Below are 12506 nucleotides of genomic sequence, written 5' to 3'. Positions count from 1 at the left end.
TCCATCTGCCTCTGAGCTCCACATTATGAAATATAAAGCAGCATGAAAAGGCAGAAAATAGCAAGGGAAGTAAGAGACCCTGCAGCAAAGAAGTATCACCTGATTTTGCCTGCTGAGTTATCTTGGTGGTTTCCTGACACTTCCACTATCCACCAGTCTCCTGGACAGAGAAGCCAACTCACTTTTCTAGTTTCTCAGAGTGGAAAACTACAAGTACTGGCTGCTACATGCCCAGGCGGGAGCTCGGTCCATCCTGAGCTCTGGTAGAACCTGGCAGGCAGGCTGAGGAGAAGCAGCGGCCACCAGGCCCCAGCTTCCAAGAATTATTTTCACACTGTGCTGCCAAAGTTGAGAGCCTGAAAGGGCTGCTTGTTCCATGATGTTTACCATCTCACTGTTAGCTCCAGACCACAGGCCCCCATCAATGAGTGTCCTATATGCAGCTTCCAAGAAAACACATACAAGACACACAGAAGGCCTGAGGCATGAAGAGCTGACAGCTGGGCCTCTCTGGGCACAGGCAAGGTAAGACTGACAGGGGTGGGGTGCAGTTATTAGGGTCAACCAGGGGACCCAAGACAGTCTCTGGCCTAAAGGAACATTTGCAATCATAAAACTTTAGAGCCAGAACTTTAGGAAACCAATCCCTTCAACGGCTCCATGTTAAATATCAGAATCTCTGAGGCCCAGAAATGTGAATTGACTTACTCAAGGATGCACAGCTGACTAGGGTAATCAGGACTGAAATTCAGATCCCCTGAACCCTGGTTCCTCTTTCTTCAAGCTCAGGCTACGATGACCTAGTTTTTTCAGCACCAGAGAGGACAAGGTGGTCTAGTTAAAGAAGCTGTTATTTGGGCCCTTTCTCTCCATAAGCTCTACCTAGCAGGCTACTTCAGACTGGTTCATTGTGCAGGGAAATATCTACATAAAGGGATCTTGCTAGGTGCCAAGGAAAATTATTTGGGTTCCTCTAGGTACAATGAAGCTATTTTGCCAAGACCTCTTTTGCCCAAGTCTAAATTCCCCTTAGGAACACTTCTTTAGAATTGCAGTTTTCCTAAAAGCCCAAAATATTTTCCAGAAACAGTTATTGCAGAGCTCCAGAAGAGGGGACCCAAGCTATACTGGATTTCCGGGTACTGAGATGAGGGTCAGACAAGATATGTTCTTCTTCCTGGTTAACAAAGTCAGTGAAAGACTCGTAGTAAAATAGTGTGTTCATTCCCTCAACAGGGAGGTAGGTTGAAGACACAGCTGGGTAGCCATGAGTCAGGAGTTGAGAAGAAAGCCGCAGCATAGTTTGGAATCAAAATAGGTCTATGCTTAAAACTTGATTCTGCCATTTCCAAATTGCGGGGCCCCCAAGACAAGTTACTAAGCCTCTCTGAACCTCAACTTCCTAGTCTTTTAATAATCCTGCCAAGCAGGGTTGTTGTGGAGATTTAATATAATGTATTCAAAGAACTTAGCACACTTCCTGGAAGGCAATAGGGCTCAGTAAATGATATAGGAGAAGGAGAGGGGATATTACATTCATGTTTTCTTAAGCAATTCAAAGGTTTTATGGCCTTAGGAAGATTAATTAAGCTTTAAGCCTCTCAGTTTAACAGTAATAATAGTACTTGTTTATAAGAATGTTGTAAGGAAATATGAGTTATATATATCAAGTACTTAGATAGTAATGTTTAGAGCAGAGTAATGCTTAGAACAGTAACGTTTAATAAAGGTTAGGTGTTACTTTCTTAACTATTTTTACTCTGATTCATTCTAAAAAAAAAAAAAAAAATTGGAATTGGTTTCCAAAGCTGTATAAGATACTAAGTAAATAAATAAACAGACAAATAAGTGGAGAAATGTGGGTAAGGGGAAAGAGAACAGGGACAATAAGATAAGATGGAGCTAAGGTTTATATCCAAAATATTACATTTGGTTCTATACCTTTTGCTGGTGATGGGCCTCAAATTTGTCTCTGAGCTTCCTACTAGCCAATTCGAAAAGCAAAGCATAATCAGTTAATATGAATCACAATGGCAACGAGATAAAAGTTAACTTTTTATTTCTGTTTCCAGGTGGCATGGAGTAGCTTACAGTAACCCTCCACTTGAGGATAACTGGAAGAACTGAATAAAATTCACAAATCATCTACTTGAAGGCATCTGATTGCTGCTGAGGTAGTGAGAACAGAGAAACTGAAGCTTCAGAGAAGGGAGAATCGGAGAGGTGGCATAACTTCTGTAGTCATGTGTAGCCCTTTGTCAACTGGAGGCAAGGGCAAGAGGCTGACTCTGGGGTTTGCACTGGTTAGAGGGTCACCAGAGGATAAAATCCAAGAGCTTTTGAAGTAGACCTGGGATCCTCCTAGCAGGCGGCTTTTTTCTTGCTCAGCACATTTGCCAAATGATGGTGCCGTGTAGAAGCACAGTGGAGAAACCTAAGGAGAAGCCCTCTGAAAGGCTGAACTGAGTTTTTGAGTCTGACAAAACAAAGATTAGAGTTCAGGACCCACCAGGAAGAGAGGCCACAGAGAAAACACAGGAGTTTTTAAAAAGCACTGAATAGCCAAGAATCCAAGCTTATACCCTTACCAATTGCCCAGAGTGGAGAAATTCTACCCTACCAAGTAAAGGCAGATCCAACTGCTTTCATTGTTGGCCAATGTGGACTTTGGGTTCACCTCCTCTTAAGAAAATCAAAGATCCAAACACATTTCTAAAGAGAAGACCACCCTAGCCTCACAGAGAAGTGGGCCAAGTCAATTTCAGGACATCTTGGTGGTTATAAATAAAGAAAAATTTGTTTGAATTTACCCCAGTATTTGTAAATTTCTTACTCTTGGCACTTCAAGAGAGGAATTTAGATTCATCCTCATAAAAGAAATTAAGGATTAATTTTACTTAATCAAGAAATACAACCAGTAGCCATAGATATACCATGTCATTGTTACTGTTATAATTAGTAGTTGTAGCAGTAGTAGCAGTAGCAGTACTAGTAGTATAGTAGTAGTAGGATAGCCATCCATCACTATTGAGCAAGTTCTTCAATAAGAAAAGCTATGACAAAGTCCTAAGTATTGGTCTAACCTACTAAAAACAAACAAACTAATATTACAGCTTTCTCAAGGTGGTTTTAGCCTGTCCCCATAGCCAGGGCTTCTCTTATGCCAGGATGAACCATTTCTTAAGTTAGCAATGCTTATACATAGAAGATACTCTTCATTGTTAGACCTTATATATTGACTACAGCTTACAGCACCCAAAAGATTAAATCTGAATCCCTCCCTTGAAAAGTCAAGAGTAAAAGCTTTACACATATTTGGGTAAACTTAAGCACATTTTTCTTTATTTATAATCACTAAAATGCTCTGCCCACAGGCCAAAGGAGGGAGACCTTAAGCTTTTAAGAATAAACAGAGGCTGCACTCTACCTCTGCAAGGCGAAGGGCTCTCTCAGCCCTCAGACATCAGAGGCTGAACCCCTTTACTGCACATTAGTAGCTGCAGCTCAGGGAACTTCAGTCTATCATCCTTCTACTTTGCACTCCCGTCACTTAAAGGGATGATATCGTATGGCCTCTTCTCAGCTTCTGAACATCTTTGTGAGATCAAGTCTCACATGGCATAATTTAGATCCATTTTTTTAGAAAAAAACAGAGAAGCCTGGGAGCTTCTTAACTTCCCTTCTTTCCTACCTTCTTTTTATTCCTCAAATATTTATTGATTGCCTCTATAAGCCAAGCACTGTGATAGGTGTCCATCATGAGGACACAAGAGATCCACACCACACCAAATAAGACAATAGCCAAAGTCATAAACATCTGTGAAGCAGGAAAAAAAGAAGTTGCATACTTTTTAACAACTCATCACCTCCCACTTAAGCCCCCCTGCTCCAAAACCCTCATTGTTTTGAATGTCTTAACTTTTGCTTTACTTTACTGTGTATGTGCCCAAACCACTGAAAAATTCTGGGAGGGCTATCTTACCACATCCATGCTCTTCAGAGGCCTGTTGGCTAAGACCAAGAGCTAAGTCAACAATCACACTATTCTCCCCAGAAAAAATACACCGTCATGGATATGCTCAGCCTGGGCACACGGCCCTGAATCCCTTGGAATTAGGATGGCCGGAGTTCAGGGTTGTTAGAAACCCCTATTCTCCAAAGGTAACTTGAGTCTCTCTTGGAGACCACAGAGACGATAATAGTCACTAATGAACACTTTTTCTCTTTCCTCCTCCATCATCTGCTTGATAGAAACTATTGTTTTATAGTGTTTGGGTTATTTTAATTTCCTTCTCTTCCAAAAGTAACAAATCACAACCCTTGATATTTGCATATAACTTTCCAAAGCCCATTGACTTCATTATCTCATTTGGTCTCCCCATAGTAACCCTGTGAAGTACAGAAAGCAGAGTTTATTCTTCCCATTTTATAAGGGAGCAAAGTGAGGTGCAGAGATTTAGCTAAAGTCACTAAGCTAGATAGTCACAGAGCTGGAACTAGAATCTAGATCTCTCAGTTGCCATGGTCTCTTCACCATCTTTGTTGTCATCACACTCTGCTGTCAGCACATACTCTCCACTCTGTCTGTAATATGACCTCAGGGTCAAGAAGAAACACCAATTTAGGGGACAATCTAGAAAGAGGGCCCAGAGAAGCTTATTGCTTGTTTAGATTTTAGAATGTCCTGATCCCAGATTTGTTGAAATCTTACAGCAAAAGGAACGTGCATTCTGGGAGGGAAGACATTGGCACAGCATTTTGTTATCACTGGGTGAAGGCAAAGCCTTTAAGCAGAAAGCACTTGTCACATACTGAGGATCCCAAAATCATGTGGTTCCTGTTTATGGCAACACCTTGACCTCATCTTTGCCCTATGACCTCTTGGTGACAAACACCTCCACCCTCTTGTTTCTTCTATTTGTGGCTCTGTGCCTTTACTTGAGCTCAGTGTTCTCCCTTCCTTTTTTCACTGAGACTGGCAAATTCCTTTATCTCTGGGTCACTCTCATACCTTCACCATCTCAGCCAGCATGACATTGGAGACTTGATGTGATTGGGTAGCACAAACATTCAATGAGTCTTACACTCCAGGAGGCAGTAGAGCACAGAGGTCAAGAATGTGCTCCCCAGAGGAGGATCAAATCCCAGCATTGGCTAGGTCTATAATTTTGAGTTACCTAATGTTTCTGGGCCTCAATTTCCCCTCGGTGAAACTGGAATAACAATACCACCTACTTCATAACATGATTGTGAAGATTATATTTGTTGACGCCACTTAGAATCATACCAGGAATATATTAAGTGCTCATTAAATATTAGTTGGTATTCTTCTTCAAAATTTGCATTCTCTTTTCCCCCATTTGGCACAACTAAGAGTGCTTAAGGGGCAAATGAGTTCCTGTTATCCCCAGAGAAAGATCCTTTTACTGGCAGGAAGGATACCAAAGGCCACCCTGAGGCTAGACTCGACAAACAAACACACAAGCAAGAAAGAGCCAATCTGGGCAGCAGCTAGCATCGCTCACTTATGAGAAATTCAACCCAGGAGGTGCCTTCCCAGGGCCCAGCTCAAGCCATATGAAGTACACACGTACACATACGTACAAACACACAGCCTTAGCACCTCAGGCCTTGTTTCAGAAACCTAGAACTAGCACCACATTCTGATTAACAGTTGAGGCCCCATAAACCCTCTCAGCACATCTCTGGAGAAAATGAATAATGAGAACCCTGGGAAACAGAAATTATTTTTAGTATAGAAACATGTGTAGGTAATGTAGCAAGTATCAGCCTTAGTGGGAGATGAGGGAGTGGGGAGAAGGGGACAACTCTGTGCAGAAAGCACCAGAGCATCTCCAGTACTTTGGTTTCTTTGCAAGGGTGAGTCAGTCCTGAAGGGCTTCTAGCTCTAGCCTTGCTTGCTGAGTGCGCTAACAAGATCGAGGTTCCAAGTGTGACCTCTATAGGATCCTGTTGTCTTACCCTATTCCTTGGCTTCAGGCTGTCCCTCAAACCCAAATTACCTCTCACCCCCATAAATGTACATCAGAAGTCAAGAAAGGAAACCATGAGGCTTCCCAGCTATACATGATTATTAGAGAAAGATCATTTCCTCAAGTGGCTCCCAGAGGAGTGGGTAGTCTGGTGGAAGAAACCTGGGGCTGGGAGACAGGAGCCGGGGGTCCCTGCTTTGCCATTAGCTATGTGTGCAGTCATGGACAAATCATTCACCCCCTTTGACTCCCAGTTCCTTTATCTGTAAAATGAGAAGGAAGGACTTAAATATCTCTAAGGTTCATTGCAGCATTCTAGGTCCCTAGACCCTAAGAACTCACTGAATGCAGGACTGATGCTGGAAAGAATAAAACTACAGGGATGAACCGAAAACCAATTTGGAGCTAGTAGGAGAACTCCTCTCTGAATCTCAAACCCTCAACGTCTTTGTTCCTCCTTTCAAAGTGGGAACATTCTAGATACCAAAGGAGGACTGCCCCACCCAAGAGCTCTGAACTGCTAGCAAGTTGCCTGCTTCCTATGAGGGGAAAATCCAGGATGGAAATGGGGAGTCCCAGCACTGCCCTGCCCTGGCTCTGTACCATGGATCCTAAATGCCTGGGTTGCTTGTTGGAGAGAAGAGGTGTTTCTCCCTTTTCCAACCACAAGTAGTTGACACAACCCAAGTCAGGAGAGTGGGGACAATTGCCCCTGTGCTCTTCACATACAGCAGTTTTCTAGTTGGCTGAGTGAGTCCTCAGGACTTCAGGTTTTCAGGACTAGGTTTTCAGAATAACCAGTTTACTTCCATTACTTCCTCCTACCTGGAACTCCACAAGGTTCTGGGCCCTTAATGGCCACTGAAACACCAGTTTTATACATTCTGGAGGAGCCTGACCCTGGTGTCTGATCAAAAAACTTCAATAGCCAGGAGTATTCTTGTACTTCATTGTGGAGTCTAGAGGTGTCCATTTCCCATGGAGGTAGCCTTGGCTCTCCTATTAAGTCCAGTAGCCCCAGCCCAAGTTAAGAAAGAGGGTTCTTGACCCATGGACCCTACCGGAGGATGGAAAACTGCCCTATTGGGTCCTTTGCTCATCACCCTGCATGTGTACTTTCCCTCCCTCCCAGCCATTGCTTGTGCTATTTCTTCTGTGTAAAAGGTTTCCTCTTGGGTCCACCTCTAGAGAAAAAGATGCCCTAGAGAAGGTGGCTTCTAGTACTATGAAGCTCCTGCAGGCTAGGCTGGGGCGGGGTTTCTGGACTCAACTTCTCACTAGGGAGGATTTTAGGATTTAAATTGTAAAAATATTCATCAGCTATCTCCTATGTGCTTAGCCTTAAAGGCAAGATTCTTCTGAAGTTCAGACTTTAGATCCTTGAGCCTGTGAAGTGGCAGGGAGCTGGGGACAAATGGTCTTTCTTACAAAGAATAGCCATGTAAGTTCAGGGACCCCATTTCCAAGCCCAAAGCCTAGCAATATCTTCCAATATGGGCAGTAAAGTTCCCATACCACTAAATCATAGTAGGATTGTGACAAAGGATCTCATACATTATCTAATCCAACTTCATTTACTACTGGTGAAAGGATTAAGAAAGTACAAAGAAAAATATAATGACTTTTAGTAGTGTTATGCAACTAATTTAAGACCAAGCCAAGAGAAGCAACCTAAATGTCTTTCAACAAATGAATGGATCAAGAAGATGTGGTGTATATATACAATGGAATACTACTCAACCATAAAAAATAATGAAATTTTGCCATTTCACCAACATGAATGGAACTGGAGGGCATTATGCTAAGTGAAATAAGTCAGACAAAGACAAATACTGTATGATATCATTTATATATGGAATCTAAAAAATACAACGAACTAGTGAATATAACAAGAAAGAAGCAGACTCACAGATATAGAGAACAAACTAGTGGTTACCAGAGGGGAGAGAGAAGGGGGGAGGGGCAATACCAGAGGGGAGAGTAGGGGATTAAAAGGTGCAAACTATTAGGTATAAAACAAGCTACAAGGATATACTGTACAAAATGGGGAATATAGCCACTATTTTATAATAACTATAAATGGAGTATAACCTTAAAAAGTTGTGAATCACTACATTGTACACCAGAATATTGTACAGCAACTACATTTCAATTAAAAAAAAAAAAAACCAAGCCAGGATTGTAACTAGGATTGTTCTCAAAATAATTGTCTAAGTGAGTTAAATATTATATTCCAAATGAACTGCAAATCATTCATTAGAATGTTCTAATAATATCCAAACCATTTGATGATTTGTAGAAATGTTGTTCAGAAATTTTTGGTATGATTCTTTGATGCAGATGCCAATAGCTAAATGATTCTCCTGAGACAAGATGTTGACAGAGGGAACTGCCTCAAACTTTTCCAGTGACTTCCTCCTTGAACTGACAGTCAGTAGGTCCCAATCCCTGATGCACTGTTGCAGCTAGAAGAGGGCTAGGCACACTTTTCACACTTCAAGACTATGTACACACACCTGTATGTCAGTATTTCCCATATGGACTTGCAAACCTTCCACAGCAGCCCATAGTGACAATACCAGTTTCAACACTGCCACTACTGGAAATGCTACTAACATCACCTGACTCACTACCTGCTTTGCTGCCACTGTCAAAACTCCAGTGCTTCAGAGCAGTGAGCCACCAGCCCAACTGCCCTCATGCCTTGACCTGTATCACACTAGCACTACTCTGCAGCCTCCATGGGAGTGGCAACTGTAGGACACTTAGGATCTCAATTGTAGAGAATTTGTCTAAATAGCAACATTATTCACCCTCTGTTGGCTTCTGCATCTTTGTCTAGATTGATATTTTAAAATATTCAATATCCTTATTATGAATAAGTCATACTAAGACAGAAGGCTCACTGACCAATGGCCATGGTGAAATTTTCAAAATGAGCTTAAATCAGTGTTTGTTTTAGACTTTATATATTAATTGAATTTAATGCTTAGCCCAGTTACTATTTGCCAAACAATATTTATACTTAATAATCCATTAAAACATATTTCAATATTTAACAATAGATTGTATATAAGATTTGTTTACAACCCAATTCTCCTGACTTAACTCCAACATTTCATCTATTTATACCAAATGGCCAGCCTGTGGGGAAAATCTAACTGGGCAAGAATTTACTCTATTACTTTCAGTCCTTTGGTGACACCAATAAGGACTTCTGAAAAGTCATCCTTAAATCAACACGCATTTATTATGTACCTACTCTGAGTTCATCAGTATGTGTGAGCCCTAAGCCTCCATGAGCCCCAAGCTTTGTGACTAAACTCACTGCTTCCCATTGCTTGTCTCCAGCTTAACTTGGTAAAATACAAGAAATGGTAGAGGGAAGTATTATCCCCTCAGCATACCTCAAATATTCCATGTCCCTATAAAGATCTTTACAAGTCAAGACCTTTATTTCTTTTTCCTTGGCAGAAAGAGCCAGTAGAAATAGTTGATGCCAGGAATGGGGGAAAATTTTTTAAAGATAACTGCTTGCTGTCTTCAAACAGCCTGTTTTCTGTTCCAGGGCTACAGCGATGTTGTCAAACACAGATGGCTAGCTCTTTTGGTTTAGTCATTTAAATAGCCTCATGTCATACCAGTCTCTATGAGTGTGCCAAGCACCAAAACATCCTACCATTCTGTGCATTCACAGCAACTCTTCCTTGGAGACCAAAGCAGGGAGAATGACACTGGGCTTGGTAAATGTAGTAGGAGGCAACCAGACTTCAACTAGGTGAGAGGAATACAAAGCAGAAAAATGAAAGAATGGTGTCAAAGTTCAGATCTGGGATACACCAACTAAGCTTATTATAAGAAAGTAATAAGGTGAGCATTTCACAAATGTACACTCATGCTATATGAAGAAGAGGAAATGAAAATGCCCTCAGGAATCCAAATATAGAATGAAGCCACTGGAATGCTCATACACTGCCATGGGGTGGTATATTGGTAAAATCACTTTGGAAAACTCTTTGGCCACATGTAGAAAAACAGATTATATGAAACATATAAGCCACTTCTAGGTATATACTCAAGTCTTTTGACTTGAGTATATACCTCTATCAAAAGACCTTTACAAGAAGGGTTATAGGAGCTTTATTCATAATGAGCTCAAACTGGAAATGATCCAAATTCCCATCCACAGTTGACTGAATAAATAAAATATTCAAATAAAATAATAATATACAATAATGGAAACAGTCACCAACTGCATGCAATGATATGGATAAATATCATGAACAAAATATTGAATGAAAGAGGCCAGACACAAAAGATGACTCCACTTAAATAAAGTACAAAACAAGGAAGAATGAATTTATGTTGTTAGAAAACAAAATAATGACTACCCTTGGGGTGAGGGTGGGGAAAAGTGACTGAAAGAGAGTGTGAGGAGAGCTTGTGAAGTGCTGGTACAGTTCTGTCTCTTAATCTGGATACTGCTTAGATGGATGTGCTCAGTTTGTAAAATTCATCAAATTGAGCACTTATGCTATATCTACTTTCCTATATTTATATTTGTGGCAAAATGAAAAAAATGACTTCAACCCTTCACCCTTCCCTTCCCTGAAGGTATTCAGACCTTCCCTGTGTAATTTTTTGTGCTCTCCCACTCTGACTCTGGGCTTGGCCACGTGACTTGCTTTGCACAATGATATCTCAGAGAACATGACTCAAGCACTGGCTTGAAACATGCTGCATGTTTCCCTTTCTGCTCTTGCTGCTGTGCAATTTACATTAAAACATATCTATACTAATCTGCTAGAAGAGAGCACAGCAAAGTTGCCCCAGTTGCCAGAGCCAAGGCCATCCTCAATGAGCCAATAACCAGCTTACTCCCAGATATGTGCATGAATCCAAAAGAGACCAGAAGAATAGTCCAACAAAGACCAGACTAAATCACCAATTTTGCATAAGTTGTTAAGTGGCATTACTATGGTAATAGACAAGTGATACAACTGTATACTTCAATTTAAAGTTAAAATATACATGTAATTTAAAAAATTGGGGGAAGGAGACTAACATACCTATTTTTGAGCATGGCCACACCCTGTAGGAAAGGAAAACTGCCTGAGATCCTACAAGACCAGGGTCCCCAAAACATAACATGACATCCAAGTAAAATACAGGCCTCAGACAGCCAAACATAACTAGAAAACCAACCTGCAGAATTTCTCCAAGGCATCTAAAAATTTTCTCCTTCGGTGTCCCAGAAGATGCAGAAGCAAATGTTTGCTTCTTCTACCTCCCATTTTTAAAAATTTTCCTTTTATTCTATCCTTTCACAATATGTCATAGAGAGAGTACAGTAATTTCTGTTCCTGCTATGGCCAGGTTTCACCATGGAGGGAAAAAAAGGGAGGGAGGAATGACCTTTTGGGCCCCTTAGCAGTGGCTTTCCCAAGATGAACATTGATGGGCTTGAGTGTTCAGCTGTCTTCCAGCATGGGGCTGAGCAATGGCTGTGTTACCTGGGTTAACCTGAGCTTTTGCAGAACTCAAGATAGGCAGCAGCAGGAGCAGCACCAAGGGCATTCTGGGAATCAGGATCATCTCAGAAGATGGTGTTGGAACTGGAGCCTGCAGCCCACCAAAAATGCAAGAAAACAAGAAAGAGGAGAGGAAATGAGTGAGGCAGATACTTTCAACATGAATGAACACAACTTGCATCTTTGTGTTCTTACAGTGTTTATTTCTATATTCAGAACTTTAAATCATGGATTTTAATACTTGAATGGGACATTCAATAGTCACGTACTATAAGAATTTTCAAACTCTGGGACATTCAATAGTTATATAATATAAGAATTTTCAAACTCTATTAGATCATATACTCAAGGAATTAAAATTAGCCAAACTATAGGTGGGTAACAAAGTTTTAGTAAGATAAATACTTACCCAAATTGTGAATGGTGATAACGCAAAACTTACATTTACAATGTTTTTTCATAATTTTAATATTGATTCCAGTATTAACCCAAGAAAAACATTCAATGATGTTAATGTGTTTGCCTTTCAAAAGATGTAAGGTCAATATTTATCCTAATTTATTAGCTCTAGAATGGTACCTGAAATTCTGTATTTTTAAGCTCCCCCAGAATAATCCATGTTATTAGTGGATTAGAGTTGAGACATCAGCATGAACTCATGTTTAGCTTAATAGAGATATAGATGGTCACATACGAAAATATTTATAGATATGTGTACACACAGGTTAGTACACACACACATATATCTATCTCCTTGCTATATAAGCTAAGAGGGCCTAGAAACTATGACACCCCAATAGCAACGAGCAAACCTAGTACCCAGATCTTGACTTCTAATACCATTCTCCAATAAAAGGAACCAGGGTTCCTTGGAGAAACTGCTAATTCCAGGACTGGGGCAGGAAATATGATGATCTTGGAGAATATTTTAGTGCCAGATGAGCCTGGAGAATCTTTTAGTGCCCCAAATTGAGAAAGCATA

General features: G+C 40.8%; 1 protein-coding gene across 1 annotated transcript in view; it reads right to left on the bottom strand.

Annotated features, from left to right (window-relative positions):
- DDR2 (discoidin domain receptor tyrosine kinase 2) overlaps positions 1-11612 on the bottom strand; it is a 53283-nt gene extending 41671 nt beyond the window's left edge. The window contains exon 1 of the mRNA XM_079696766.1: positions 11507-11612. Within this exon, the coding sequence (XP_079552892.1) occupies positions 11507-11588 (82 nt within the window). The 5' untranslated portion in view covers positions 11589-11612. The remainder of the gene's footprint in view (positions 1-11506) is intronic.
- Positions 11613-12506: the final 894 nt, after the last annotated feature.

This window comes from Hyperoodon ampullatus (genome assembly GCF_949752795.1).
Source record: "Hyperoodon ampullatus genome assembly, chromosome: 2".
Taxonomy (NCBI): Eukaryota; Metazoa; Chordata; class Mammalia; order Artiodactyla; family Ziphiidae; genus Hyperoodon; species Hyperoodon ampullatus.
This window is presented reverse-complemented; position numbering and strand designations above follow the sequence as displayed.